Here is a 27,956-nt window from a genome sequence, read left to right as displayed (position 1 = left end):
AGTAAAAGCCACCACTGAGCGTGGTGTGAAGCGTGGACCACACATGGCTATCTGGGCATGATGCGACCAGCACGGCTGCTCCGATGGAGGCACCCCACTCTATCACCACGTGGGAGGCCACCGGCCGACAGAGGCGGACGCCGTTGGAGGAAGTCAGGCGCACGAAGCCTGGCATAATCAACCTGGGCAGCAAGTGGTGCCTCGTCCATCCCGGTTTGAATTTTGATGCTGTTCTAAGCTCCAACTGACGAAAAAGTGCTGGTATACTTCGTGCCTGCAATGTGTATATCCGTAGGGAATGAAACAAAAATTGCAGAAAAACCAACGCATATTGGATTAAGAATACACGTATAAGACATGGGTGGTATAGTTGAACGATCACATTCATGAGTACATGGCGGACGGACCGTGGGTCACAACCGTGTTCACGAGCTCACACCTGTTCTCAAACAATCAACTGTCCTTCGAATTCGCGCATCGCACCAACTAACAGAGGACATCTTAGGTGTGCGCTTGGAGCGAGATGGCACCGGTCCACTGCATACTGTACCTGGCCATCTGGGCGACGATAGGCGCGAGTGGGTGCTTGCTAGGAGTGCACAGGAGGGTTAGTGCCAAGACGTCGCCACGAGCGTGCGGGGCCCAAACTGGTGCACGTACACACACACACACACACATAGTGGTCAGAACAGGATCAGATGGCATGGCCGTGTCTCAGTCATTGCTCACCCAGTCGGCATGCTGTACTGAATGGTGAAATAGTGCACTGCGAAGTGCCGACAAGTGCTTTGGTGGAGTGCTGTGACTGACGCTGGACAGCGTGACAAACTGACGGCCCACTTATTCTGTGCAAGGGATCAAGTTCACGGAAGGTCTGCAAACTCACGAGGAGGACTGTCCCTGCTTGAAGGACAGCGTGACCTTGGCGTCGAACACCACCGACTGGAAGAGGTCGCGGTCGCCTGAAACAAAGCGTGATGCGGTTAGATGTTGTCACGACTGTTGGCTTCAGAATACATGAAAGATGACCGTCTTTTGAGTTAGGCAGCCTCCGCCCGTGGCAAGAACTCCTAAATACTTGATAAGATCAACATTTGCATAGAAACTTTTTTAGTTTCATTCGTTTCAACTTTTTCTTCGGTCGGTACATGACCGATTGTACACAAGACACGTTGACCTACGACTCAAATGCATCTCAGAAATAAGCGATTCAAAACGCAGCAAAGCATGCCACCTTATTCTGGCATCACTCCGCGGCCTGGCGAGTCGGGCGTAACTCGAGCAGTCACCGGACCAATAACAGGTCTCGGTATATAGTGTCATTCCATTGGCAGGTTCCGCATTTTGTGCGTTTTCGTATTTGCTAAAATGACAAACCGTCTCGTGTACAATGAGCCCAACATTAGTTAGCAAAACGATGGTCGTAAAAACTGACCGCTTCGCACACCCGGTCCTTTTCTAATGAAGTACAATGGTACATATAAGGGACGAAAAACACGTCCTATCCAGATAACAGTGTTCACTTACAGAAATACGTCCCTGATCTTGTTTCGTCAGCTGAAAGAAGGGGAGAAAAAAATCGTTAAGGCAAGACATGTTCAGGTTAGGTTCCTTGTAGTTTTGCGATGCTAACATTAGTTCTTACACATGCCATCAAGCGTGCGGATCCGTGGTGAGCGTTCGGACGTGTTTGATGATCGAATGTAGGGGGGTGGGGGGGGGGGGGGGCGCACACAGCCACCCACGCCGCTGTCGACACGACCGACAGTTCTCTCTTCTGTCACAATGTGTTGGTCTCGTCTCGCTGCGACGCGGCAGTCCACATCCGGGCTCTGGGACGCGGACATCCAGATCTGGGCTCTGGGACGCGGCCGTCAAGATCTGGGCTCTGTGACGCGGCCGTCCAGATCTGGATCCTGCGACGCGGCCGTCAAGATCTGGGCTCTGTGACGCGGGCCGTCCAGATCTGGATCCTGCGATCGCGGGCCGTCCAGATCTGGATCCTGCGACAACGCCCGTCCAGGTCTGGTCCCTCTGTGACCGCGGCCCGTCCAGATCTGGAGGCTGCGACGCTGCCGTCCAGAGTTTGGAGCCTGCGACGCGGCCGTCCAGGTCTGGGCTATGCAACGCGGCCGTCCAGGATCTGGAGCCTGCGACCGGCCGTCCAGATCTAGGCCCTGCGACGTGGCTATCCAGATACGGAAATTACGGAATATTCACAGAGTCGAGTTTATTCTCACGCAACGTTGTAGAAGCTAGATGTGAGTAATTACCTGCATTCCTGCCAAAGCTCTGACCATAGATACTCAGATTTCTACGGAGAGCGTTTCACGGTGTGGCGTTTACAGAATTCCGCGCTCCTCGTGGCTGAAAATTGCATGAGGCTTGCGACGCTTTCGATCAGTGGCTGGCCACGTCAAACCTTTAGGGAAAACATGGCGGGGGAGACTGAGGCTGGCCACAGCCCTTGAGATGGGAGCATTCTCGCTGTTCAAGAGGACTAACCCGGCTCACCGCTTTGCTCGCAAGTCATGACATCCATGTTTCGCATTTCGCTGTGCAAGCGTTCGAGAACGACTTCACAGCTCAGTGGTTTTTACACCTTAAAGCTTGCTTAGAACATTTGGACAAAGATATGAGCCCAAGGCATTACAATGCTACAAATCACATTACCAGCAGACACTGAATGTCACACCTGTAACCAGCTTCCTGCCGGTAGCATGTACGCTGGATGATCAAAACCGGCCAGGTGGGGTTTGCAGGACAGAACAGTGGCGAGGTATCGCCTGATTCCCGGGGCCACGTCCCAGCGCCGGCAGGCGGCAGGCTATCTCTCTATCTCTCAGGCTTCCTCTCTACTGGCCGGTTGCCGGCAGAACACTCACATCTGTAGCGGCCGGTGGGCTCCTTGACCTCCGGCACCGGGTACACGCGCTTGGAGCGCCACTGGAAGCCGGAGGTCGAGATGGCCTTCTTCAGGAAATGCCGATATTGATCCTCCGGGGTGTCAAACGAATGAGCGTCGGTGTCCTGGTTGTCGTACTCACAGTACACCCAGTCTGGGTGGACGCTCCAATTCGGACCCTCGAGGTAATCCAGTACTGCAACATGGCACCGACAGTCAGTCGGTTCTTCAACCACATGTTCAACGCAATGCCGTAGTCCACCCGAGGCCGGCCAGTCCAGATATTCTGGGCTCCAAAACCTCGCAGTATTTACTGCAGTGAAAACCGACGCACCCGCGACATGGCACAACACATCATACAAAACAGCGCAGGCATCTACCAGCGCCCGTGAAAAACAGCAGCCGCTGGCGTGTAGAGGTACAACGACGTCCCCATCTGTGGGCGCTGTCCACACTTACTCGGTTCCCTATTTCTGCCGGCCTGAGTCAGCTCCACCTGGCCGCTGACGCGCTCGTCCCCGTACCGGTCGGGCAGAGCGATGCCCAGCGAGAACGGCGTCGAGTCCACCGGGTGGTAGTAGTACTTCTGCCGCCGCTTGATGACGCGTTTCTAGAAGCAGCGCGTCAATATTTTAGAAGACGGTGAAGGCATGGTTGCGCTACTTACGTGCCACGCGTTTTTTGGAAATGCTGAGTGGGTACTACCACAACTGGGTCTACTGGGTGACGGGTGCGTGAGCATCTGTTTGCTTTAACCTTTCGGCTTTTCGCAGTTTTGAGTCACGACCAGGAGCAAAGCCAAAGGGGGCAGGGGGTCCCATCTTGTTATTTTTCACCATAGATGGCTCCGCGGCATGGTGTGTACACCCTGAGCTCCCCGCCCCAACTTCCTTCCCCTTTTAAATGCTGGTTGTGACCCTGGTCACCAGAGAGCTCAATGCCACAGGAAAGATCGGGATAACGGTTTATGTGTAGGGTAACAACTTGAACTTTCAGGGAACGGCACTTTACCCAGTTCTGCATGGCAACATGGGAAGAGTGTAGCCCTCGAACAAGCTTCCCACTGACATATGCTGAATTGCTGAAAGCGGTACGGTAACACGCATTGATCAAGCACCACATGATCATGCAGATATGAACTTGTCGATTGTGCACACAGACGTACCTGATTCGTATTGCAATTTTTAGCAATGCGTTTAACGAGATACGCTAGCGAGGGCGATTTAACTGACGCAATGTGGCAACTCAGCAGGTTCCGAAGCTTCAGTCGCCTGACCGCTGCTCATGCTGCTGGCACCTTTTGAGCAGCTCAGCCTCGGCCACAGCTGAACACTTGATGAATGAGGTGGGGGCCTCACCTAATCCGAGATCAAACGACAGCTTTCACTCACCATGTCGTCGAGGTGCTGTCGCACATACAGCGACGTCTCCGCCTTCTGTCGATCAATCATATCCTTCCGCAACTGAAACGGCAGGTGGCGCTCAGGTGAGTCCAACAGGCAACACTATCACCCCACAGCGCGCTGCCGTACTTCCTGACAGGGCAACGGCTTATCACACGACCGTCCTCCACACTACATGCTTGTTTCATTTAAGCGACCTCCTAGAGATGTTGGAGTGGCAAAACAGCCACCCCAACACCAGTGGAATACCGATGCGACAACCGAGCCGATGACACAGGTCTTTAACGCATCGTTATCAGTTCAGATCAGTCTGCAGCCTGGACGTCCAAGTTCTGCGCGTGCGCATCATTTGTGCATAGCCACAGTTAACAGAGTTACCAATTGTCGTCCATGCCAATGCAAATTATTAACAGCAGAATCTGCTCATAGGCAAGCCGTTATCCGGCATCTGTGGCAGTGTCTCTTACCATGAACAGCTTAGTATCGTTACTTCTTGGCTCGTCGTTGTCTACAATTTCCACTTCGGCCAAGTCCACAGTGTTGTAATTGGGTTTCAAGATCTCTTGGAACTGCTTCGTGGCTTCTCTGTGCTGAAAAATTGCCGGATAAGAACATAAGTGACCTGATGCGTTGTTGCTGAGCCAGGGACCTGCCCCATCGCCTTTGGCAGTCGAGAGTTTTGCATGTATTTTGCGCATAAGCGTTGCGCATAAGCGTTATCCGTAGCTTAAGTCCTTGTTTAAACTTCATTTGCTGGTTCTGAGGATTTGTTAACATGATGAAATTGCTTTTTCAGTTCACCGCAAACAACAGCCTTGCGCAATTATCTACATCAAGGTAACAGGTCGACCCAGTGCCAGCCAGCGGGGTCTGTCCGCTGGAATTGGCCTCACGTAAAACGATGCGAGGCCAATTAAGGCCACGTAATGCGGTTAGCCTCGCTCAGATACACTAACGCCCGAAATACAGCTCGCTAGATTATATCAACGAGAGCGTTCCACATTTTGGGGGCTTTTGAGCCGAAATAGCGATCTTGATGATCATTGGGATCAGTTGACAGCCCTGCACTTCTTAAGACCTAATCCGCTCTAGTTTTTAAGCTGCACGCCCGCGAGGAAGTGCAGGGATTTTCGAAGAGACTATTTCGCCGTCACCCAGGCATCCATGACGCCATAATAATGCCATTCAAATCCTGCAATTCCATTAGCCACACAACGATCACGACCAATAAAAACAATTGTCGAGTCATTCATATCTGGCGTTTGTGAGCATGATTTCCAGATATAACGACCGTCAAGTGGCTCTCAATCAATGTTGTGCGGGGTACGATGACGTTATCATACAATGACGCATTGAGGAGCATGTCTACTAAAAAGAGAAATTGCGTTGTCTGGAGCAGCCCTTTTCACTCAAAAGTACGCCAATAGTTGTGAGTGAGCTTATTTCATCATATCTGGTAGTTGTTTCCATATTTTCAAATGTGGAACATTCTCTTTAAATGCAGGTGCTACGATGTCTTCTTCTACACAACCAAGGTTCAAGTGAGGTAAGGCAGAGATGAGTCGGTCTACACAGGCAAATCAAGCTAAACGCACACACACAAACAAACACACACACACAAACACGCACACACACACAAACACACACACACAAACACACAAACACGCACACCCGTACGCCAGGGCATACCGCATCGGCGCGGTAATCAGATGGACAATCACCATAAAGAACGGCATGTTCAGCCTACCGCCGACTAGTCAGCAACCTTTAGACGGCACAGAACGGACAGAAGGGTAGCGATTCCTAACCTGAACCTATGTACCTTTCTCATGGAGCGAGTCATTATGGGCAAAATGCGTTTTTGCCATTCGATGAACGCCAGAGCTAACTAGAAAATAACTACAATCATTCATTGAGAAGTAAACGGTGATAATATAGTGAATGCCGGCTAAAATGACCACACACAGCTCTGTAGGAACACTGAAGGAAGAGTAAATATAGCCCACCATGCGATCCATATCCTCAGGCCCAGTTAAAGTGTCAATAAGATGAAGCCTTTCTTGCGAAGAGGACATAACAGCGCGGAAAAACGGTGCCGCTTTTGACCGCGAACGATGTGCAGTTTGCATTTCACAAACATCATCGTTTTAGACAGGACCTCCATCCTTTAACGAACATAACCTGATTGATACACAGCGCTGGCGCATCGCCAGCCGGTCCTCATTTCACTCGAACAAGCGAGGACATCGTACCACATATCCTGTAACGACAGCGAGAAGCTGTCGAGGGCAGACGGAAGCCCGTTCAGCACGGCCTGACGGGCTGACTCACCACGGGGCGCAGGTCTGGGTGGTACAGCACGTAACCGTTGTTGTCGACCAAGAAAGAATAGCCGTTGACGCCGAGCTGCAGACATGGAGGACAGTTGAAGGAGGTGCGCTTTAAATGCTCCGCTGGCCGATGCATTCGCACTGTTCATCCTGCACTGTAATGTCATAAGTACTCGCCACGTACAATGTAAAAGTTATAGCACCACAGCCTGGAAGCTCTACGCCGTAAAAGTTGCGACTCCCGGCACATTTTGACCCATTTCACCTTTCAGCAGTACCAGCATTGTCCCATCCATTGATCCTCACAGCAACGCCCTCGAACGAAGCCAGCTGTAACTCACAGGGTGGCCAACGGCCACTCAATATAAGTCCCGCCGACTCGTCCGTCAGCTGGCGGCCGCCGGCGGCACCTGAGCCTGCCGGCGGCCGCGACAGGTGCCGCCACGTGTCCGACGCGGCTCACCTTGTGTGGCGGCGCGTGCTTCTGGATGTCGCTCAGCGGCACGTCCGTCCCGGCCACGCCCAGCAACCGGGCCACGCGCTTCTGCAACAGGGCGGCGCCGGGCGGCGCACCGTCAGAGACCCAACGCTAGCGCGTAGTCGGTCCCGGTCCCCGCTGGGGGACAGACGTCCCCGCCGATCCCCACCTCGGTCCACACACCGCGTCGACACGAGCCCCAGCTGATCGGTTAGCTCCCGAACCACGCCCCGACCGGCCACCGCCGTCCACCCCAAGCATGGACGTACCAATGCCGGGCCCGCGCCCAGGGCCGGGCACTGCGGGCTCCCAAGCCCCAGGGCCGGTCTGTCGACCCGGTCCGCAGGCGTCCCCGGCCCCCGAGCCTCGGCTGAGCTCGCCAGACGTGACCGGCCGAGCCCCAGTTCACAGACGTCGGCAAGATGCGGCATGCTTGTATGTACAGTCAGGATTTGGCGCTGAGAGCATGACCCCGAAAAGCTTAGAGAAGAAAATGTTGACAAACTGGCAGTTTGTCACGGCAGCGCTCGATGCATAGTATGACGCAGTTGAATTGCAAAATTCGCCTTGCGGGATTTAGAAGCTTTCTGTAAAAATACGCATACCAAAAGTCGTTTCAGCAGGTCGTCAGCAGAAAGCATGCAGTGCGGTTGTATGAAATATTTCCTAACCAGTTCACTCTTCACATCTCTAGTATCCGCGGAGCCCTGTGACCCAACAGTCGGAGGATTAACGCCTTCCATTCTGCCGCAGGTTAGCAACATCTCTCTGCACATACAGCTAGACCTAGTTACCTCATGGACCCTACGCTGTCACAGTTACCCGGCTAAGGCACGCCTACGTACTCCTAACTCCTCTACACTAACGTCTCGCCTACTGACCAGCTAAAGTGCGTCTCCGCCTAGGCCTGGGCCAGCTCACAGAACTAATCCGCGGGCCGGTGCACTCAGAGTTTCACGCGGTGTCGACACATCCGGCCGCCCAGCAGCAATTTCCAATCCCGCTGGCTCCACTGCAGACAAAAGTCCCATGGCTCAGGCGGTGGCGCCTGAGCCATGGGACCGCGGTTTGGTGCTGACGACCCGGGCGCGGAATGCCTGCATTAGTCTGCGATTCAATCCCTGATCACGGCCCCTGCATCTCCACCGCGTAAACCAGAAGTGCGAGGCCGCCGATTCGCACTGTGGTGCCCCGCCGTGCGCGCCAGGGGAGCGCGGCGTCTCCCGTCGCTGAGGTCTACCCCGGCTGACGCCAGCGGCGTCGGTGGAGGCCTCCACCCAGTCCCAGGGCGGCGCACCGGCCGCAGGGCCGGACGGGGGCGGCGTGGGGCGGGCACACATGCTCTGTCAAAGACGGCGCCGCAACGCGCGAGAGATTACATACCGCTACGCAAAACGCGGGCGCCACCTCCCGGTGGACGGTCGGGTCAGTTTTCGGCGCAGCGCACGAGCAGGCCCACGAGGCTGAGCTCGCGCCGGTTGGAGGATCGGCGTGGGACTGCTCGCGTACGGCTCGCGCTAGCAACGCTGGCTGGCGCGGGCCAATCACGGCTAGAGGACCAAGTCAGCAGCCAATCAGGCGCTGGCCTGAGCTGGTTATGATCTGACATCGAGCAGGCCAACAGTCGGGCCGTTTCACCGGGAGGTGGCACCCCTAACTAGCTGTCGGACGCTATCACGCCGCCCGACTGGAAAGCTGCAGCTAAACTCAGAACGGTACAGCATTCCTGGAACAGTGGATACCTCTTGGGTACGGTACACCCACTGAGTGTTATTGACGAAAACCTTTTCCGTCACGTTCTGTAAAGCAACGGCACCGGTCAGAGGCCACGAGGGACCGGCAGTAGCTAGCTGATCTTCAAATGGGTGAATACAGAGCTTGCTTAGAGGTTTTGCTTCCACGCTTAGAGCTCGCCTAAGCCAGAGTACTTCAAACAAGTGGATTATTTTATATACTCCTTATTTAGTTACATCATAAAAGGTCCGACGTAAGTGACTGGCAAGTGATCCAGGATATAACCCTCACCATTTTCCGTTTTCGTATTATGTGAATAACAATATAAAGTAACATTTGGTGTGAACAATACAAACAGGCGTGGCCCTGTGGGATATCTTCGTCCGTGCAGCTCGTGTTGGGCCGCTGAGCGAGGCCACAAGATCATAGGGGCTCCGGCCAGCTGACGGAGCAGACCGGGTCGCGTTCCAGCTGCGCCCTCTGGAGCCCAATGATCGACGGCGCCCCGGCTGCCGGCCGACCCTTACCCCCTTGCTGTTCTTGTCGAAGACGGGCATGGAGATGGAGGTCATGAGGCGGTAGCCGCGGCGGGTCGCCTCGCTGCCAGTGCGCCCCTGTCGACGACATGTGACCCAGTCAGCGGCGTCAGCTCGCCACGGGAGCCCCCGCCCCCTCCCCGGCCTCAGGCCAGCTGACGCTCCCGCAGCGCCGAACGATGAGCGGTACACTCCCCCCTCCCCCCGCGCGAGACCGACCCCAACCGAGTCACGGGACGGCGTCAAGCAAAGCGTCTGGGTCCGAGCTATCAGCGGCTGGCTACACAACGGACCTCGGCCGACGTGGGAGAGAGCCGAGCCAGATACACGAGATACACTGCGGGCCAACATGTACATTTCTACTGGGGTTCAGCCCACTGGAACACCGTTCTGCCGCGCTTCGCATGTGATGACAACTGTAGGTATATCTTTAGATGACAGGTGGTTGCCGAAACGGTTTTATGCTCTTGCTTGAAAATCACCAGTTATTTCTTCCCCAGTCAAGCGGCGGCATCCATTTGAGCATTTGCCTTACATTAGTACGCGACATTCAGATGCCGTGCAACCTTCATGTGCGGAGCTTTAGACCTCCTGAGTGTTGTTCTGAAGGTGCTTCTAAAATTCGTACAATCACTAAATGCCGTGAAAAAGGTTGAATATCGATAATTTCAACGACGGAAACAGAACTGAGTTCTCTCGACTGGAAGGCTCTTGACGACTTTTAACGCACCTTATCCCTGACTACACACGAGGTTTTGGTGTACCTCAAGCACATACAGTTTCAAGTTACACATAACTAGAAATACAAGGGCCTAAACACACATTCACGAGCTGCTTATTCATTGCGCCAATTATCAATTACAGAGCCGCGAAACAGACTGTACATGAACACGTAGGCAACTCTCAGGCTAATGACTGTCGTTGCAGCTCCCGTTTCCAAGGCAACGCCCTCTGAAGAGGGTTCGCCTTAGATTCAAGCATAAGCACGAAGCCCTGAATCTGGCGCCCCTGCCCAAGATACGAGCAGGCAGGCCACGGTTCTTACCTCGTCATGCGACATCAGCCAGGACGCACACACCACGTACACGTCACAGGCGGCATGCGCATGCGAAGCGACTGTTGGCCTCTACAAACCTGGTGCTTCCGTATGTTCAGTATCAACTGTCCCTGAGTGATTTTAGTGCTAGTAAGCGCGGCAAGCCGTGGCGGTGGCGGCGGCGGCCGCCGCTGGTGGCGCCTCCTGAGCCTGCCGGCTCGGTGGCGCGCGTGGCGCACCCTGTGACGCCGCACCCTCCTCGGCCGTGCATGCTTGGGTGCAGGACACACAGGGTAAACACGGCGCGTGCGGCTCTAGCATGGATCGAGTCGGAGCTGGCGCTCCTCCCCCGGCCGGCACCACCCGCCCCGCACACCAGCCGAGTGCACCCGGCCGCAGACCGGAACACCCGCACACTGCACCCGGGCGAAGGCCGGCCGGACGGGGCTCTTCAAATTCGAGGGATGCCGTTAGCGCGGTTCGGCACTGAGGCTCAATGGTGATCCTTTGGCTCCGCCACCAATGCTGGCTTCAGCAAGTCGTTAAAATTGCGTCGGCAGAGTCATGCATAGACACGAAGTTTGAGGAGCCCCGGGCGCTGCGGCGACGAACGCCGCTCTCTGAGAACAGGTGTGATATGGATTGTGCGGGCAGGAGACAGCTGGGAGGGGACCCAGCATCGCCGCCAGCCACCCCTCCCCACAGCTGCGTCTGCCGGGCGCACTCCTCGCACCGAGCTTCATCCATGGTAAGGTATTTATGTACAATGCTTCGTACAGTGAGAGCCACACACGATAGCATTCAAGCAGCTAACCGAACATTCAAAAGCGGTGAGAGAAAAGACGTGGGTGCAGAAAAGGCGAGGAAACTCTTGAGAAGGTAACCGAAAGACTCTGAGTGCTGCCACCCTCCGGAACTTACAATGTATAATGTCCACTTATTGCTGAGGCCTCTCTCACGTAGGTCTAGCTACAAAGAACGAGGACAAACTTTTAGCCACAGACAACACAGGTGCGTGCCTCCTGCCAACACTTGACAGTGGTATGACGCTCTCCACCCACGAACAGAACAGCGACCGCGACACAGTCCCCGCCACGGGCACGCGGTCGTCCAGGTCAGGGGCATCGCTCGAGGTACGAGACTCGGGTTGGCACAGCCACGGGAGCGTTTCAAGCTCTTGTCTGATTCTGGAGCGGCAAGGCTATCTAAACAGGACTGGACGTTGGATTCCAATAGCAAACTGATCAGGTTCCGCCCCGCCCCGTGCTGGTCGTTCCCGCATGCTGACTTTTTGGCGAGCGTTGTCCGACGTGCGCAAGTATCCATGTTCAAGGTTCAGCGCGCGGTGCAATATTTGGACGGACGTCAGAAATCCCTCAGGACATCAATCCGACAGGATAAGCTAGGAATTCGTCAAAATATGATGTGGCATAAATGCGGTACCGTTCACCAAGACATCTTCACCAAAGTTTTTTTTCCAAAACAGCCTCCGTATGACGTGGCATAGCCGCACGATGGCGGCACATCGTGGCGGTGTCACACTTTGAGTTGCTGCAGCAGATTGAGCACCCAATCTTTTGGCATAAAATTGCTTTACCTTGTAAGATCGCTAGGCAATGAAGGGTCAAAGTCATGCCATGGCTCTCTCAACAAGGACCATTCCTAGGGACTCGTTCAATCTGATACAATAACGGGCTGGTAGACGAAGCGATACCTTTTTGAAATGGTTTCTTTGGCACTAAGATGATGAAATTTAAGATTACGACGAATCGCATTGACCTTGGGTCAGGCATGAAGGCGAGGTCGAGGTGAAAACCTTTTTTGGGCTGAATACCTTGCTTTAAGGAGCAGCAGCACAAGCAGTTATTGACGCTCATTTTGAATTCACTGATCTCATGGAGAAAAATGCGTTATCCGACCTTCATAAAAGTTTAAAGAGGTCACTGCCTTAACATGATAAACCTAAGCCCGATAAACCTTTTTCAGAAACATACAACCTAGCGTAACACATCTTTGGGGCTCGTTGAAATTTAAATTCAAAACAATCCCGCAGGTTTTTGGTCGCTGTGACCTTTTGAAGATCAAATGAGGTCACTGACCTGAGATAAACACCAATGATCTTTTGATTAGTAGAAGCATCGGGGTAAAATGTCATGCAACAAGGCAGTATGAAGGAGCTTCGGACACCAGTCTGGAGTTGGATCTTCTTTACTGTATTTGACCTATAGGTCAAATAAAATCTATGAACTTGAAAATTTGGCACAAGTAAGTCCACATACAAGCCTATCTATCCTGTGAGTTTAGTGCCTCTTGCTCTCTCAGTTGTTTATATCTCAGAGGAAGCCTAATTGACCTCACCCCACCCGAACGGTGCCATATTTAACCGGCCACCCGGGCGCACGTTAAATCCTTTATTGTGGACATAATCACCCATCAATACACCACGTGGTACTCGTTGGAACTGCATAAAGCCATCAAGCAGGCATTGGCTATCTTGATGCAACTCTACGTGTCATGCCCAGCGTTGTGTTTATGCTCACAACTGGAGCAGGCTCGAAACGCCGAGATGACGTCGATAAAACCCACGTTGCAAGTTGCGCTCATGGTGACGAGCACGGATTGAGCCGTCAGTTTCCCGCTTTGGTCAATGCTTGGCTGAAAAATTCGTTCAACCATTACCCCTGGTATACTCGAGACGGATTAGTGCCGAAATGAGACCTCGCAGCTCGTAAAGCCGAGTAACCAGCAGCTCAACGCCTTTCTTGCTCACATCGGGTATAACGTTAAAGCTGGCGGACAGCCTGCAGGAATTTTGCCACGAGGATTAGTTGTGATGGTTTTCGACTCATTTAACTCATAGGTCACTATTGCCACGACACCCTCGACAAAATGGGGCCATGCGAGTGGCGTGAGGCGTGCGTCCAATCGCGGGTCTCACTAGGGACCCTCCTCTAATGAGTGGAAAGTAGACAGCCACCTTAACCACCCCGCTTAGTCAACGTCAGCGACAATGCCTCTACGGGTGACGTTGGGAATACGAACGGCTTTGACCCAGCCCAGTCGTGGCTTCCCGAACCAGCCTAACGGGCGGCGACACCGCACAGCCGCCCGCAGTGTGGTGTCCGTGGAGCAGATGGCGTCACTGGGGCTTCCGTGGCTATAACGTCCGGCGACCGAGAGTGCGTGGGGCGCGGGCGGTGGTGAGGGACGTGGTGACTTGAGGCTTGACCCTGGACTGGGACCGGCAGTGGCAGGCACTGAACGCGGATTGGACGTGACGTCGAGCACCCCGCCTTCAGGCGGTCCATGTATAAACAAGCCTACGAGGCTACGCGGCGCGGGAGCTCCATGTCGCAGAACGTCCCGAGGCGTGAGAACATATAGCCAAGCGCTTTCCGTCAGGCTCCAGTTTTTTGATCGCACGTTCGTGACGTTTATGTCAGAAATGGCTTCAAAACAACGTGCTCCGAAGCACCCAATGACAGGCTTATGTCATATACGTGACGATCCGGTTCGCAATGCCAGAGATGACAGACAGATGTGGACGAATAAACAGATCACCCCACTACAGCCATCGGATGCCTCGAGCGAAGGCCTTTAATGGCCGTCCCGTGTCCCGATTCAACATCGGCTCCGCCATTAGCCCGTGAACAGTCGCAACAACACAACACCACAGAGCCCGCGGGTCGGCCGCCCCCGGCCCGTACCCTCACCTTGGTGTCTTGATACCTCTGTGCTTCGATTCTTTCTCGTTCCGTCTTATTGAGTCTGCGGACGCCGAAGCTGAGGAAGTTCTCCATCTCGTCGTAGCACTGCCTCTCGGTGCGGCCGCCCACCTTCTCGTCCGGGCCGGCCGAGTTTTTGATGATGGTCTGGTAGTTCTTGCTGCGTTGGTACTGGCGCGCGCGCTCGCGGATCTCCCACAGCCAGTCGGTTAGTTTGGGGTCCTGGGGAGCAGCGTGCGACGTGAGCGCAAGCGCACCAACCGCCGTCAGCGCGTCCCGGACGCTGCAGCGCACACTCGCTGCGATGCGGTCAGTGCGAGGCGTTAGCGGACTGCGGAGGGCTGGCAGGCGTCTGCCGACCCCGCGGTCAGGCGTCCGAGCGTGGGGGCAGACAGCACGGACGGCGAGGAAAGACAGGGGTCTTACAGCGATGTCGGCGTACACGCCGGTCCAGATGACGGGGTGGTCGGTCTTGTAAAGCACCCAGGGCCGCGCCAGGACCGGCACGTACTTCTGCACCTGCTCCCGCACCTCAGCCAGCGTCGTCACGTGCGTGAAGTACCCTGCAAACGGTCGGCCGTCAGCAGGTCACGGCGGCCAAAGTTCGGTCGCACAATTACACACCCACAGTCGCGCTCAGCCGCGTCGAAGCCGAGACAGAGAGCAGCGCCGCCTCGAGCGTGCTCCCGCACGTCCGCTGACGCCGCCGATGCCGGCCGCGCAGTGCTGACCTTTGTTGGCGCACGCCATCCATTCAACGGCCTCGCGGTCCGTTACGTCCCGGCCGATCAGGTACGTGAACACGCGCACGGGCTTTTCGGGCCGGTTATACGTCTTGAAGACCTGCTCGAACTTTTCCGGGGCGCCGTCAGTGATCAGCATGATGGCCTGGTTGCACTGGGCGCTCTCATTCGTCTCCCGTTGCTGGAACAGTGCCCGGGGGTCACTACGGCGACGACACCTACTCCAGTCGAGAACGGGACGGATGTGCGTGTGACCAGGGCTGAATATCTGCGATTCCCTGGTGATCCCCAGCTACGAATGAATGTCTGCGATTCCCTGACAGCCAGCCTGTCAGCTGAAGGGTTGCCACTGGTACCACTAGTGGTATTAATGGGTCGCAAGGGACGCCTCGGACGATTCGGCAAAAACGAGCAATTTACAATAATAAATATTTTTGCGCTTCAAAGCAAAACGGTATTTCGAAGTGGTGTTTCTAGTTGTGTATGTATCATTCAAAATTGTTTATTTAAAGCAAGTCATTTTCTTCCGAGGCTTTTTGATATCTGAACTGTAATGACAGGCCATGCGTTTTAGCAAGGCATACCACAACTTACATGGTCTTTGAATAGTTCCTTACATACGATCACGTTAGTATTAGGTGAAACAATATGATATAGTGCATTATGCAAGGGCAAAAATATGACTGAAGTTTACCGAAGTTAGTATGATGAACAAATTTATCCCACCCCCTACAAGCTAACCGAACGATGCAGCACGCGGTGTTGGACAAGAATATATTGCGTCCATTTTTTTAATTCTAAACATTCAGCTTTATGACCACAACGGTGTATGCTGGATGGAATCAATGTTGTGTGAAAGAGGCGAAAAAAATCCGCCAACAAGAGGCAGGGTCATGTATAAAGGTGGGTACTGTCTGGGGATATGGGGTCGTTCACCGATTTTCAGACGCGAGACATACCTACAGCTGCACCTAACGCAGCCCTGTAGGCGCCAGCAACCCGCGATTCCCGACCGAATGGTAAGGAACAGTGCTGGAGATCGCGCTCTTCTAAACGACGTGGCATCCAATCCGTGGTGTTCAAGCAGTCCTTAGGGGATACAAACCTCAGGGTGCACGCCTGACATTCGGAAATTTGAGTACGTGCACGCGATCAGCGGCTTGGTGGACACCAGTTGAACGTGGTGGAATTCTTCCACATTGGCAGGCTTACCTGTTTGAGTGTCTTGAATGCTTGGGTGAGCGCTGTCGCAAAGTTGGCTAGCTCGCGCGTTTCTACTTTATCTAGGGCTTCCTTAAAGATGCGTATATTTTCCAGATTTGCCTGTCAACGAGTAAGCGGCGTATTATTGGCCGCATTAAACGCATCCAATTCATGCACGCTGCTAAACCACATACACAGGTAACAGAGACGATGCCAAGGACCGCTGCGAAGAGGGAGGACGGCAAGACGCTAGGATGCTCACCGCATTCAGGGCCGTTGAAACGTCAGACAAAGTGGAGGAGGGGAAAGGCGACCACCCCACTTCTGTATATTTTCCAGGTATGACCGAAAGAGTCATTTTCGTTCGTCAAAAGCCGTGGACGGGCAGTTTTAGTGCTGTGGTTTTAGTCTCAATTTTAGGTTAGTGGGAATAGTGCAATGGTCCTTGGTCCCGCGGGTTAAAGCTCTCAATGCTGAGATATCTCACCAACTGTCTTTATTTGATCGGCACGACTGTTCTCACTTAGGGCGTCCAAAAACTCAACCCGTCGACCTCTGGGGGTGAGAGAACACATGTACCAAGATGATACAGAAATACGAGGGTGAGAATGATTTTCTGGGCAGGAAATGTTGTCACTGAAGCATCCGTTCCAAGGGGGAAGACGAGGCCGAGCGCCAGCTGACGTCATTGCAGAGGTAGGCAGCCAGAGTCCATAGCTGCCGGTCGACACCGCCCTCATCGCCCACATGGCCGCCGGCACATGCCACCGACACAGTAACGAATCAAATGCCCGCCGAAGAGCTGAAAGCCTAAAGGCAGAGGTCGTTTAGCTACGCAGTGCCCTGGCTCTCTTCCTACCCTTTTGACCACGCTAAAGGAAATGTTCCACATCTATATGGGGTTCTGGCCTGAAATAACCATATTGAAAATCATTTGGTACAGCTCGCAAGCCTGCCGTTCTTACGACCTAAGCCTCTGTAGCTTCTGAGCTACACGCCCGCGAAGACGTGCAAACTATTTCGGGATTTTTTCGAGGTCACCCAGGCATCCATGACGGCATAATAACGCCATTCAATGCATGCAATTCCATTGGCAATAATAATACAAATTAGCCAATAGCCATATAATATATATATATATATATATATATATATATATATATATATATATATATATATATATAATGGCCAAAGCCAATACAGATATTTTTGTCGAGTCGTTCACATACGATTTTCTGATATAACGGTGTCAGTGGACTCTCACTCAGTGTTGTGCGCAACACAATGACATAATTAAACAATGACGCATTGAGGGACGTATTTACTAAACAGAGAAATTGTGTTGTCTAGAGCAGCCTTTTGTGCTCAAAAGCATACCAATAGTTATAAGTGAGCTCATTCCATCATATCTGATGCTTGCTTCAATATCTTCAAATTGGGACATTTCCTTTGTGACATTTGGGACAACCCTTTAATGAGTTCATTGTCCTTATGCTGACAGATATTGATATTCAGTACACCATGTAACAATAAGCAGACGATCGATTTAACAAACTGCCGATCGATGTTGCCTTGTTCAGTGCGCGGCAATGCACACTGCAATGATTATAGTGCCGCCCCAGCCGCATCCGTACATTACCTGCACCAGGGTATCGGCGAAGCACGGATACAGCGCTTCGACCTCGCTGGAGAAGTTGTAGATGTTCACGTAGTCGTTGGTATTGAGCGTGTCGAGGATGTTGAGGACCACGTGTTTGGCGATCTCCACCCTCAAGCCAGTCATGGAGCCTACCAATCAAATATGGTCACTGAAATCGCGTCAAAGCTAGTCTGGGAAGGCAGCCGGCTAATCAAAATCAGCTGGTCATAAGACCTACCAACTAAAACCGGTTCAGCCATACAGCTGGCCATTAAAAACAGCCCGCCCATGTGACCTTGCCCTCAGAATCCGAAGGAAACCAAACACAACCCGACAGGCATTCAAGCCCAGGTCATGACCACCTCTTCACGCGACCCAAAGCGTGATTCGACTGCGAAGTCATGACTTCCGAACGAAACCGCGAGGATTGACTGAAATCGACCGACTTCGTTTACGTGGCGCTCTACGGACCCCGGTGCGCCGCCACAGCTGCACAACACATGGGCAAGTCCAAGCGGTCATAACGGCCGTCCCCCGCCCGCAACGGCCGGCCCACTGGCGTCCACTCACCGGACAGGTCGAGGAGAACGATCACATCCTTGGGACTGCTGGCCGCGCGGATGTACCACTCACGCATGCGGCAGTCGTACAGGTCCGGGTCCTCGGGGTCCACGATCCACTTGACCCCTGCGGGGGACGAGGGCGGGAGGGGGGGGGGGGGGTCACGGTCCAGCTCAGCTGTCCGGCGCGCCGACGGCGGGACAATGGGCCAGCTGAGTCATCGCGCCGCCGTCGCCACAAGTGGATCGATGCCGACTCGAACACTGTACTGTCGCGCACACTACACTGCTACGGCGTCCCGTGCCAGAGGCTCAGTGTCGGGTCGACGCGGTCGGGTCAGACGCCAGAGAAGATTACCACTCCCTGCCCGGCGTGGTGGCCGAGAGAACGCACGGGGGAGGTCGCGAGCCTCACGAAGTGTGATGATAGAGAGTGGTGTACATCAGGCAAGTGCTGTGCGGTACGTGAGTGCTGTACATAAGGAGAAAACGCACATATTTGTATAAAGTCGCACCTGGATACTGGCGCATTATACCCGTGGACGAGCCGAAGTACTGCCAGGACATGGACGGGTCGTTCTTGAAGTTGGAGACGAAGACTCTATCCAGCTTCTCGGACCACTTGATTGTATTAAGCACGTCCGAAGCTGCAGAAAAAGCGCGTAATAAACCCTGAACGTCGGCACTGCCAGCGTAGAACAAAAACGACATGAACAACAGCGCCATTAAATCGCTGCGTCAGAAATGGAGCATTTCTCAAACTTCGCATGCAGCAGGAATCATGGATTGGGTAACCTGTCAAATCTTATGCAGCAAACTGTTTGTACATGCCAGTTGGCAAGACTTAGGCGGCAATAAATGTAGGTATAATAAACGCAGTAGCAATGTAGGAAGCAAACGGAAAAGGCAACATAACACAGGCACCAGTAGTGGAAGTGATGCGGCGTCGCTGTTGAAAGCAGAATCTCCGTTCACGCATGCCGACTGATGGAATAACAAGACTATATCTAAATAACCTGTTCTGATTTAATCCACGCTCCGAATACAACGGCCCCATGCATGGCGGCGACACCTTTTGAAAGCAGAAAGCGCTAGATGCAAAGCTCCACGTACATTTGTCGTACACGTTGGTGGGGACGTGGACGGTGCTGTGCGTCATGTTGACGGGTATGCCGCTGAAGTGCTTGGAGGAGTTGCCCAGCTTGAACTCCCTGTAGCCCTGCTTCAGGGTGATGTTGTTGCGGATCGTCTCGTACTCGTTGAGCTTCTTGGCGTTGAAGTAGTCCACGTGGGGTTCGGGCTCGTCTATGTGCGACATGGCCGCCGTCTCCGCCATATCGACGATCATCTGCGGGCGGCGGCGGGCCGTCAGAGATCACGCTGACGATCGTCTCACGCTGACGATCGTCTTACGCTGACGATCGTCTCACGCTGGCGATCGTCTCACGCTGACGATCGTCTCACGCTGACGATCGTCTCACGCTGGCGATCGTCTCACGCTGGCAATCGTCTTACGCTGGCGATCGTCTCACGCTGGCAATCGTCTCACGCTGACGATCGTCTCACGCTGACGATCGTCTCACGCTGACGATCGTCTCACGCTGACGATCGTCTCACGCTGACGATCGCCTGACGCTGACGATCGTCTCACACTGACGATCGTCTCACGCTGACGATCGTCTCACGCTGACGATCGTCTCACGCTGACGATCGTCTCACGCTGGCAATCGTTTTACGCTGACGATCGTCTCACACTGACGATCGTCTCACGCTGACGATCGTCTCACGCTGACGATCGTCTCACGCTGACGATCGTCTCACGCTGACGATCGTCTCACGCTGACGATCGTCTCACGCTGGCGATCGTCTCACGCTGGCGATCGTCTCACGCTGGCGATCGTCTCACGCTGACGATCGTCTCACGCTGGCGATCGTCTCACGCTGGCGATCGTCTCACGCTGGCGATCGTCTCACGCTGGCGATCGTCTCACACTGACGATCGTCTCACGCTGACGATCGTCTCACGCTGACGATCGTCTCACGCTGACGATCGTCTCACGCTGACAATCGTCTCACGCTGACGATCGTCTCACGCTGGCGATCGTCTCACGCTGGCGATCGTCTCACACTGACGATCGCCTGACGCTGGCAATCGTCTTACGCTGGCGATCGTCTCACGCTGACGATCGCCTGACGCTGGCGATCGTCTCACGCTGACGATCGCCTGACACTGGCGGACGGGCAGCGGCGGCGAACCGTCAGATCCAGGACAGGCTCGCTAGCGATCGTCTCACACCCGCGGGCGGGCGGCGGCTGGCGCGACAGCGGACGCGCGCCGGCACGCAGGCCGCTGCCGTGCCGGTCAGGTCGTGGCCGGTCATGGCCGGTCGGACGGGACTCCCCGCCCAGAGCTGGTCTCGTGCTGGAGGACTGTCGCCTCACGCGCACTCTTACTGCGGCGCCGATGACCCGCCATTGGCCATCAGCGTCCAGGAATAGCACCGGGCTCTTTCATGAGGCCCGGAGGACAGCCAGTGGTCGTGGGGAACGACTGCAGTCGGGGGCGGAGCGGCACCACGCGGTGTTAGGCGGATACAACGGAACAAAATGAGGCACGACTTCACCACCAATTTTCGGGTCATTCGCCGGGGTCACTGCTTGTACCTTCGCTGCTGCGAAGGCACATACAATGGATCATTTGTTAACCAAATGCTCTATCTCTGCCGTACATGAAAAAGAAACAGCGATTTCCGTCATGGTGCACTCAAGTTGCCCGTCCGCAGGGACAGTTTGCCTCTGCGGACGGACAATTGCCACCTGGTGATGGCAAGCAAGCTCAAAGCGGTTTAGTGTGAACGTGAACGCCACTTCTTACCAAGCCGAAGCCAGAGTCTCGCATCCTTCGCAGCCACTAGCCAAGCAGGAGACAAACGTACCGTTACGGCGTCCTTCTTGGCCCCCATCATCTCCATCATATCCAGCGCCATTCTCTTGACCACCTGCATGCCGTCAACGGTCGTGATGGAGGCCGAGGTTTCATAAGCCTGAAATACGCAGGTTCGGTCAAATGTTTATGAAAACGAGAACACCCGCAGTACGTGATCGCGTGGTAACACAGTTACAGACGTAAACGTTACCAAGGAGCGCCGTAAACAGGGTTGGCAGCAGCCGGCTGAGCTGGTTTCCGCCAGCCAGTTTCTACCTTTACCTTGACAAACACTTGGATAATTAATCCATCTGAGTATCATACGTCTTAACTGTTTTTGTTTTGTTTTATTTCTTTTGCGGATATAAAGCATTACATGATGTGATGAATGGTTGACACAAAAGCGGAACGTTTAAATCTCACCACCGTTCCTAGCGATGCCAAAAACAAAGACCGTCGCCAGCAAGCCCACGACCCACCGCCCATCGGTCCGATCTGCTAGCTGAGATGGGCCACGCGTCTGTCGCCGCTCCAGGTCACACTGATAGCCGTCTCCGGCCGGCGGCGGGCGCCCGGCCCGGCAGCGCCACTCAGCCATTCCTCAGCTGCCGCGCCCTCTGGAGGCTCTTAAGCGAATCCTTTCGTGTGAAAATAAATATTTGGACAATTTTGTACAGCATTACCTCTGAGCTTTATACTGAGTTGCTCATCTTGGTTGAGTTTGCAGAAGTTTAATATGATTCGTTCTGTTTTACGCCGAATTTAAATTTTGGTTTGGTGCTAGCGAGAACAGTTTAATACACAACGTTTTGTGTCTTCATATGATGCAGGAGTAGATATACATCATGTAATCCATGGCCATGTTCACCGGTTACAAGTCTAGAAGCTAGTGTTTGTACCAATTATGAGCTAATTCTTTTTACTTAATAACACCGCACACTTGACAGTGATATGGTATCGGTACATTGCTGATCGTTTTCTAATAAAATTGAAAGCATTGTGTCGACACTGTGATGATAGAAACGACAAAATGAGAAGCATGACGTTTTTTTAGTTTCTTTTGCCAGGTTATGCCGGATTTAACAAGTGAAAATGGTGACTCAAAAGACGGCAGAAGCTGAATTACCAACCCTGATTTTAGGATGCTCTATCGCGCACAGATCAAGCACATATTCGTTTTGTTCGGGCCTCGTGAAGAGGAGGGCCGCACCCTTGATCCGGATGTGCGCCAAGCATTGCCAGCCAGTGTGCGCACCTGATACCGCCCTCTAGACGCCAGAGAACACATTGCTAGTCAGTGCGCACACCCGATACTGCCTCCCGCCCGCCAGGGAACACATTTCCAACCAGTGTGCGCACCCGAGACTGCCCTCCGCCTGCCGGGAACACATGCGCAGCCTCGTCCCGCGTCTTCGATGGCCGCTCGTGATGGCTCCTCTGGCCGAATCGATTGCCCACATTTATCTTGTCGGCATAATTGGGTTTCCGCCGACCGCCAGAAATGATGCGGTAAAAAGGCGCCGCGCCGCCCAGCCGCGCCCGATTGTTGAGGTTGTCTCCATGAGCGATGGTATCGGGGCCCGCGGGCCCCGCGTCCGGAGGGGTTCCGTTTCCCGGCGCCGTTTGTAGGCGCACGGCTCTGCGACGGCCTGCGCCGCACCAAGCCCAGGCGCACAGCCATTGTTATAGAAAATCGGTTCCAGCCTATTCTGCCGAAGCCCGTCGTTGAGCACCGTGCAGTAAGTCGATGGAAGTCAAAGTTGACGAGCAAGCCAAAGTTGTGAGAGCTGAGTGAAAGCTGCGCTGACTCCGGGCGAACTCACAGGAAGTTGAATCGGCCCTGATATTCTGATTTAGCTGAGAATGTTGCCCTCTCGGAGGCGCGGCACTGGGAAACTGAGACCCCTGCGGCAGTCCGGTGTTGTGACATGACAGCGACGCAGCTGCACTAGCTGTATCTCGTGCTCTTCCGCTGTGGCACCTCCTCCAAAAGTGGACTCAATAGATGTAGCAGCCATAACCGGAGAAACATACATGAGGGGACCGTAGACGATACTTCCTCAAAGACGAATTTTTCGTTTCGATCTTGTCCCCGCTCCACTTTTCAGGGACAAGATCCCTCCAAGGAAATACAAAGCTCCTCCCACAGCCCCCAGCCGCCGCATGTACCGCAGTCTCAAAGGCCGCATTTTAAGATGGCCGACTGCTGCAGACTACAGCTTAGAGCGTGGCTTTCAGACGGCTCGTCTGCTTACCGATGCGCCGTCATGCTCCAACCGGCACGCTTTATTTGTCATGCAACCCCCTGTGCTTCATTTGCTGCCAGGTGCAGCAGCCAGGGATACATCTCCTGGTGAAGCCTGCGAGACGGTCAAGCGTATCTGTGTCGCACGGTAATAATACAGTGGTAAGCCAGTGTGGCTTGCGAATAAGGCCAGATAAGCACGCCTTCGAGCTGAATCGCACTTAACAGACATAGCCTCTTAAGCATCAACCTTGACTCAGTTTTTTTTTCTGTGGAGCACTGCTATCCGGCATACCCCCGGTACCATGAACTCTAAAGCCAGGAAGTTCGGTCTGACCTTACTTACTTTTTCCAGCCTCTTCCAGCCTAGGTCAACGGGCTCCTTCAGCCGATAACGTTGTCAGTATCGAGCTGCATAATGCCTAGCCCTGCGTCATCGCTAGCCGGCTGCCAAAGCTGGCAGCTGGCTCAGCAAGTGGTCGCAGAGCTGGTGGCAGCCGTCTGTTTCTGTAAAAACGCGCGATACTGCGGACGCGGGCGTCGCAGACGTGCAGGGGACGGCCCGAGATAAAAAAAAAAACATGTGGTGGCACGAGGCCAATCGATGAATGATAGTAACGTGTGGCGAGCACGGAAAAAGTGCTACATGCGGCGCAAAAGGGGATAGAAATCAAGCTCGGCGCATTGGAAACCAATATCTTCCAATAAGACTTATTCCTGACAGAGTACAGCTATTTCTGACATAATGTCACAGCTTCATAACAATTAGGCACGATTTGCTTTCACATGGTTGTTGTTCAAACCTTTCTGGCGATTCCATTAAACAAAGACCCACCGCACTTTTGGCACAGCACTGAAGTGTCGCACGTTTCTCTGATGATGTAAACTATTGGCAACACACGTTAGGTCACAGTGGTGGCAGCAGGTCTCATTTAAAGTACGTCGTGGTGCCATAATTGCGTCACAAAGAAACCGCTGGCAGCAATATTTCAAAACATAAAAATGTGTATCAAGGAAAATAGTGATATTGCTATCAATGTTGCTGCATCAGCTCTTCAGCAAACATCAAAATTATTGTGCGAGTTTCCTTAATGAACTAGAACCTAGTCTTATGCAGTTATTCCAGCCGAAAATAAGTCAGGCGGCACAATTATAAATACCCCACTACCCAAGAAATCCCCTGCCTTGGTAATCATTCGCGTTGAAACGAAGGCAATTTTGAAAGCATGCTGAGGAACCTGAGTGAGCTCTCAGTTTTAGCATTCAAACAGGACCATTTTCAATGCTAGAGTACGTACCACTTGACTTATTTGTGAATTTAAGAACGAAGTACATTGCCTACGTACCAACAGTCTTCTGTTATAACTGCATATCTTGTCTTGGTAATACGGTAGCCCAAAATAATTGTAATTTCTACACGTTAGCGCTATAGATGAGCCTATCCTGTTCGTATCTTATATAGACAGTAGGGCGTCAGCTGGTTCTGCAGAAAGGAAGCGGTGGTATCTCTGTACATTCTGAAACCTTATTTTGAGTGAATGAAGGCATGCTCTGCTTCTGGAACTAACCCAAGGCTGACAACAAGGTACACCATAAACCCTCCAACATACTCCCAATTGAAAGATAGCAGTACAACTAACCCTACCTGAGGTGAATGGTACTGCTTATTAGGCTATTCTATGCGCATATATAGAACATTCTGCATGCCATTTGTTGCCGTACACCCCGACCCAAGTCAGCAGGGAACACCTAAGAGAAGAGCACAAACGCAGGTATTGATCGCATCGTAATACCGATGCGTTGGTGTTTCGCGGGCGCAGAAACCTCATTTCAACTTTCGTCAACAAGAAGCACACCACAGTGCTTCTCAGCGACAAATGTGCTACGGTCTCCTCCCTGTTCGTCTATACCGGCGCCTTATACGGCGACTCCTGCGTCGCCATTGGTCGCCGCGCTCGTGAGAGTTTGACCGGGCACTTCCGGATGGTCGCGTGTGTCTTCGTAGTGTCACAGACGTCCGGCCGTATTCAGACCTTTCCCGAGGTTCTGTTTTCGATCGCGCAGCCTTTCTCATATGTCTGACTTTGATCCACCAAACCAGTCTGGTTTTCATCGACAGACCACCCTCTGGGCCCGTCTGGTTTGTATTGGGCACTACTGTCGTGTGTTTATGCTTTATCGAGGTCTACCGCCGTGTTTTGCTATTGATTTGGTCTTACCCTGCGCTGTGGTTGGGAGCCCTTCCCCTGCCACATTCGAAGACGCGGCCCCGACTGCGGGACAGGTCAGGTCAGCCGCGTGTAGACAGCTCATCCTTCTCGGAATGGGTTCTCGCTGTCTCTCCTCCCGCGCCGCTCGCCGGCAGACAGGCTGTCTGGATTCTCGCCGTCTGCCCTCCCGCACCGCTCGCCGGCAGACGGGCGGTCTGGATGCTCGGCGCCTGCCACACCGCCCCGCTCGCCGCCGACGGCGGTAGGCCGCCTGCTATTGACTCGGCTGATCGATGCACGAATACGTTCATGCCTAAAGACCTGGCAGATGCGTCATATGGGCAGTCGGCGTCGTAGCCGCAGGCCGGGCGTTCCTCTCTATGCAGAGGAGATCCCACCCCATTCCTCCCAAAGAGGGTCGCGCCTTGCTCTGTCCCCATCCTCCCACAGGCGTTCGGGATATCACTGCACCTACACCGCACCGAGGTGCTTCACACACCCGTCTCTCCACATACTCCTATGTTCGCTGGTGGGGGCTCTCTGCAGGGGAGCAGTCAGTATTTTTTAAGGGGGAGAGGAACGGTGGAGGCGGATTTCGGGGAGCGCGCATCGTGCGAATTTTTTAACTTTCTGTCGGGAGCCGTGTATAGTAATAAAACAAACACAAAAATCGGGGCCTAAGAGAGAGTGCGAAGAGGGGGGGGGGGGGAGGGGCTACGCCCCTGTGTCTCTTTATCCTCGCCTGGCACTCGGGCGTCTTGGCTCTGAACAAGCGTGTACCGCTGTACCCGCGTAAGCATCCTGGGATAAGTTCGCAATGTTCAGGCTCCCTGGAGTCCGGCACAGGCCGCAACTGGCGCCCATTTCGTGCTCTAACGCTGTGACCATCACTTGTGCACGAGCACACCAGGATATTGCAGCAGACTGGCCAAAATGACATAACTTGGCTTTAGCAGAGCTTGGAGAGTCGTATCCCGCGTCGATCCGAGCATGTGAGGAAATGATGCATTTAAGCCGGTTGCCGCCATGCTGTCTAAACGCTAGGCTGGGGAACACACTTCTACAAGAGAGCAATGGAGGAAAAAAACGTTAAAGCTCGGAAAATTTCGATGGGATTGTACACTTTTCTGGAGGAAGCCAACATCATAGGCAAATTATTCATGGGGCCTAAATTTGAGCATTACAATTATATACTATTTCATGCCCAATCCTTTGTTAGATATGAACACGCCCATTTGGTCAGGCATGGATGTTTCGTACCGCCTCAGTCTTTTTAACATGCACAGACGAGGACTTCCGACAGGCAGATTCAGCAACTCGCAAATCACATTTTATATCGAAAGTTTAAGTTACACCTGACAGGCTGTGTTCGTGTTTGATAGCTAAAATGTCAATCTTGACGTTCGCCATCAGTGGTGCTGATGGCTCGTGTTAGCAGCCGTTGAGAAAAACGTGCGTGCCAGCTCTACGTTATTTAACATATTATTTTTACAAGCGTGGCCCGCAACACTTCATGGATGCTTTTGTGAGAGTAAAGGTCGATGGGACCAATGGTGCGATCGACAGCACCAGCCCTTCGCCCAGACATCACCTGTGGTGCTTGGGATGCCATTGATCACCGCTAAATAAAGACAAGTCCGGTTCTCCCTCGCTCTCTCTCCCTCTCTCTCTCTCTCTCTCTCTCTTCTCTCTTTTTCTCTCTCACTTTCTCTCTTTTTCTCTCTCTCTTCCACTTCTTTCTCTCTTCTCTCTCTCTATTTTTCTCTCTCCCTTTCTCTCTCTCTCTCTTTCTCTCTCTTTTCTCTCTTATAATGGAACGCTGGAAATGGATCAAAGCGACGAAAGCTCAACAGATGATTGCACAAGATGAAAGCACAACAGATGATGCAAACGCATTAGAATATTACTACAAAGCTAAGATCGAGAGGGAGCAACATTCGTATCCGTAAATAAAGATGATTCCAATGGTGCCGTAACCCCCTGGCTTTTTAATGGTTCGTTGCGAAGGAGAATCGAAACATTCTAATGTGAGGGTAAGTGACCGTAGCATTTTGTACGCCGCACAGTCCATGTCAAACCTGCAAAGCACCACGACACTGTTTTGGACATGACATATGGCAGCACCCAAAACATTACGACACTGTTTTGGACATGACATATGGCAGCACCCAAAACATTACGACACTGTTTTGGACATGACATATGGCAGCACCCAAAACATTACGACACTGTTTTGGACATGACATATGGCAGCACCCAAAACATACGACACTATTTTGGACA

At 53.3% G+C, this 27,956-nt stretch overlaps 1 protein-coding gene across 1 annotated transcript in view; it reads right to left on the bottom strand.

The window, feature by feature from the left end:
- Positions 1-27,956, bottom strand: part of LOC119111454 (voltage-dependent calcium channel subunit alpha-2/delta-3) — a 50,622-nt gene that overhangs the window by 8,955 nt on the left and 13,711 nt on the right. Inside the window, exons 3-23 of the mRNA XM_037235270.1 lie at positions 21,229-21,336; positions 19,406-19,640; positions 18,808-18,939; positions 18,303-18,419; positions 17,733-17,881; positions 16,103-16,213; positions 14,879-15,071; positions 14,574-14,710; positions 14,136-14,369; positions 11,344-11,391; positions 9,378-9,464; positions 8,859-8,915; positions 7,102-7,182; positions 6,640-6,714; positions 4,776-4,898; positions 4,297-4,368; positions 3,365-3,515; positions 2,886-3,101; positions 1,528-1,557; positions 887-962; positions 551-589 (exon numbers count right to left, since the gene is read on the bottom strand). Of these exons, the coding sequence (XP_037091165.1) occupies positions 551-589; positions 887-962; positions 1,528-1,557; positions 2,886-3,101; positions 3,365-3,515; positions 4,297-4,368; positions 4,776-4,898; positions 6,640-6,714; positions 7,102-7,182; positions 8,859-8,915; positions 9,378-9,464; positions 11,344-11,391; positions 14,136-14,369; positions 14,574-14,710; positions 14,879-15,071; positions 16,103-16,213; positions 17,733-17,881; positions 18,303-18,419; positions 18,808-18,939; positions 19,406-19,640; positions 21,229-21,336 (2,471 nt within the window). The remainder of the gene's footprint in view (positions 1-550; positions 590-886; positions 963-1,527; positions 1,558-2,885; positions 3,102-3,364; positions 3,516-4,296; positions 4,369-4,775; positions 4,899-6,639; positions 6,715-7,101; positions 7,183-8,858; positions 8,916-9,377; positions 9,465-11,343; positions 11,392-14,135; positions 14,370-14,573; positions 14,711-14,878; positions 15,072-16,102; positions 16,214-17,732; positions 17,882-18,302; positions 18,420-18,807; positions 18,940-19,405; positions 19,641-21,228; positions 21,337-27,956) is intronic.

Source organism: Pollicipes pollicipes, unplaced genomic scaffold (genome assembly GCF_011947565.3).
Source record: "Pollicipes pollicipes isolate AB1234 unplaced genomic scaffold, Ppol_2.1 Scaffold_7261;HRSCAF=8764_pilon_pilon_pilon, whole genome shotgun sequence".
Lineage (NCBI taxonomy): Eukaryota > Metazoa > Arthropoda > Thecostraca > Pollicipedomorpha > Pollicipedidae > Pollicipes > Pollicipes pollicipes.
This window is presented reverse-complemented; position numbering and strand designations above follow the sequence as displayed.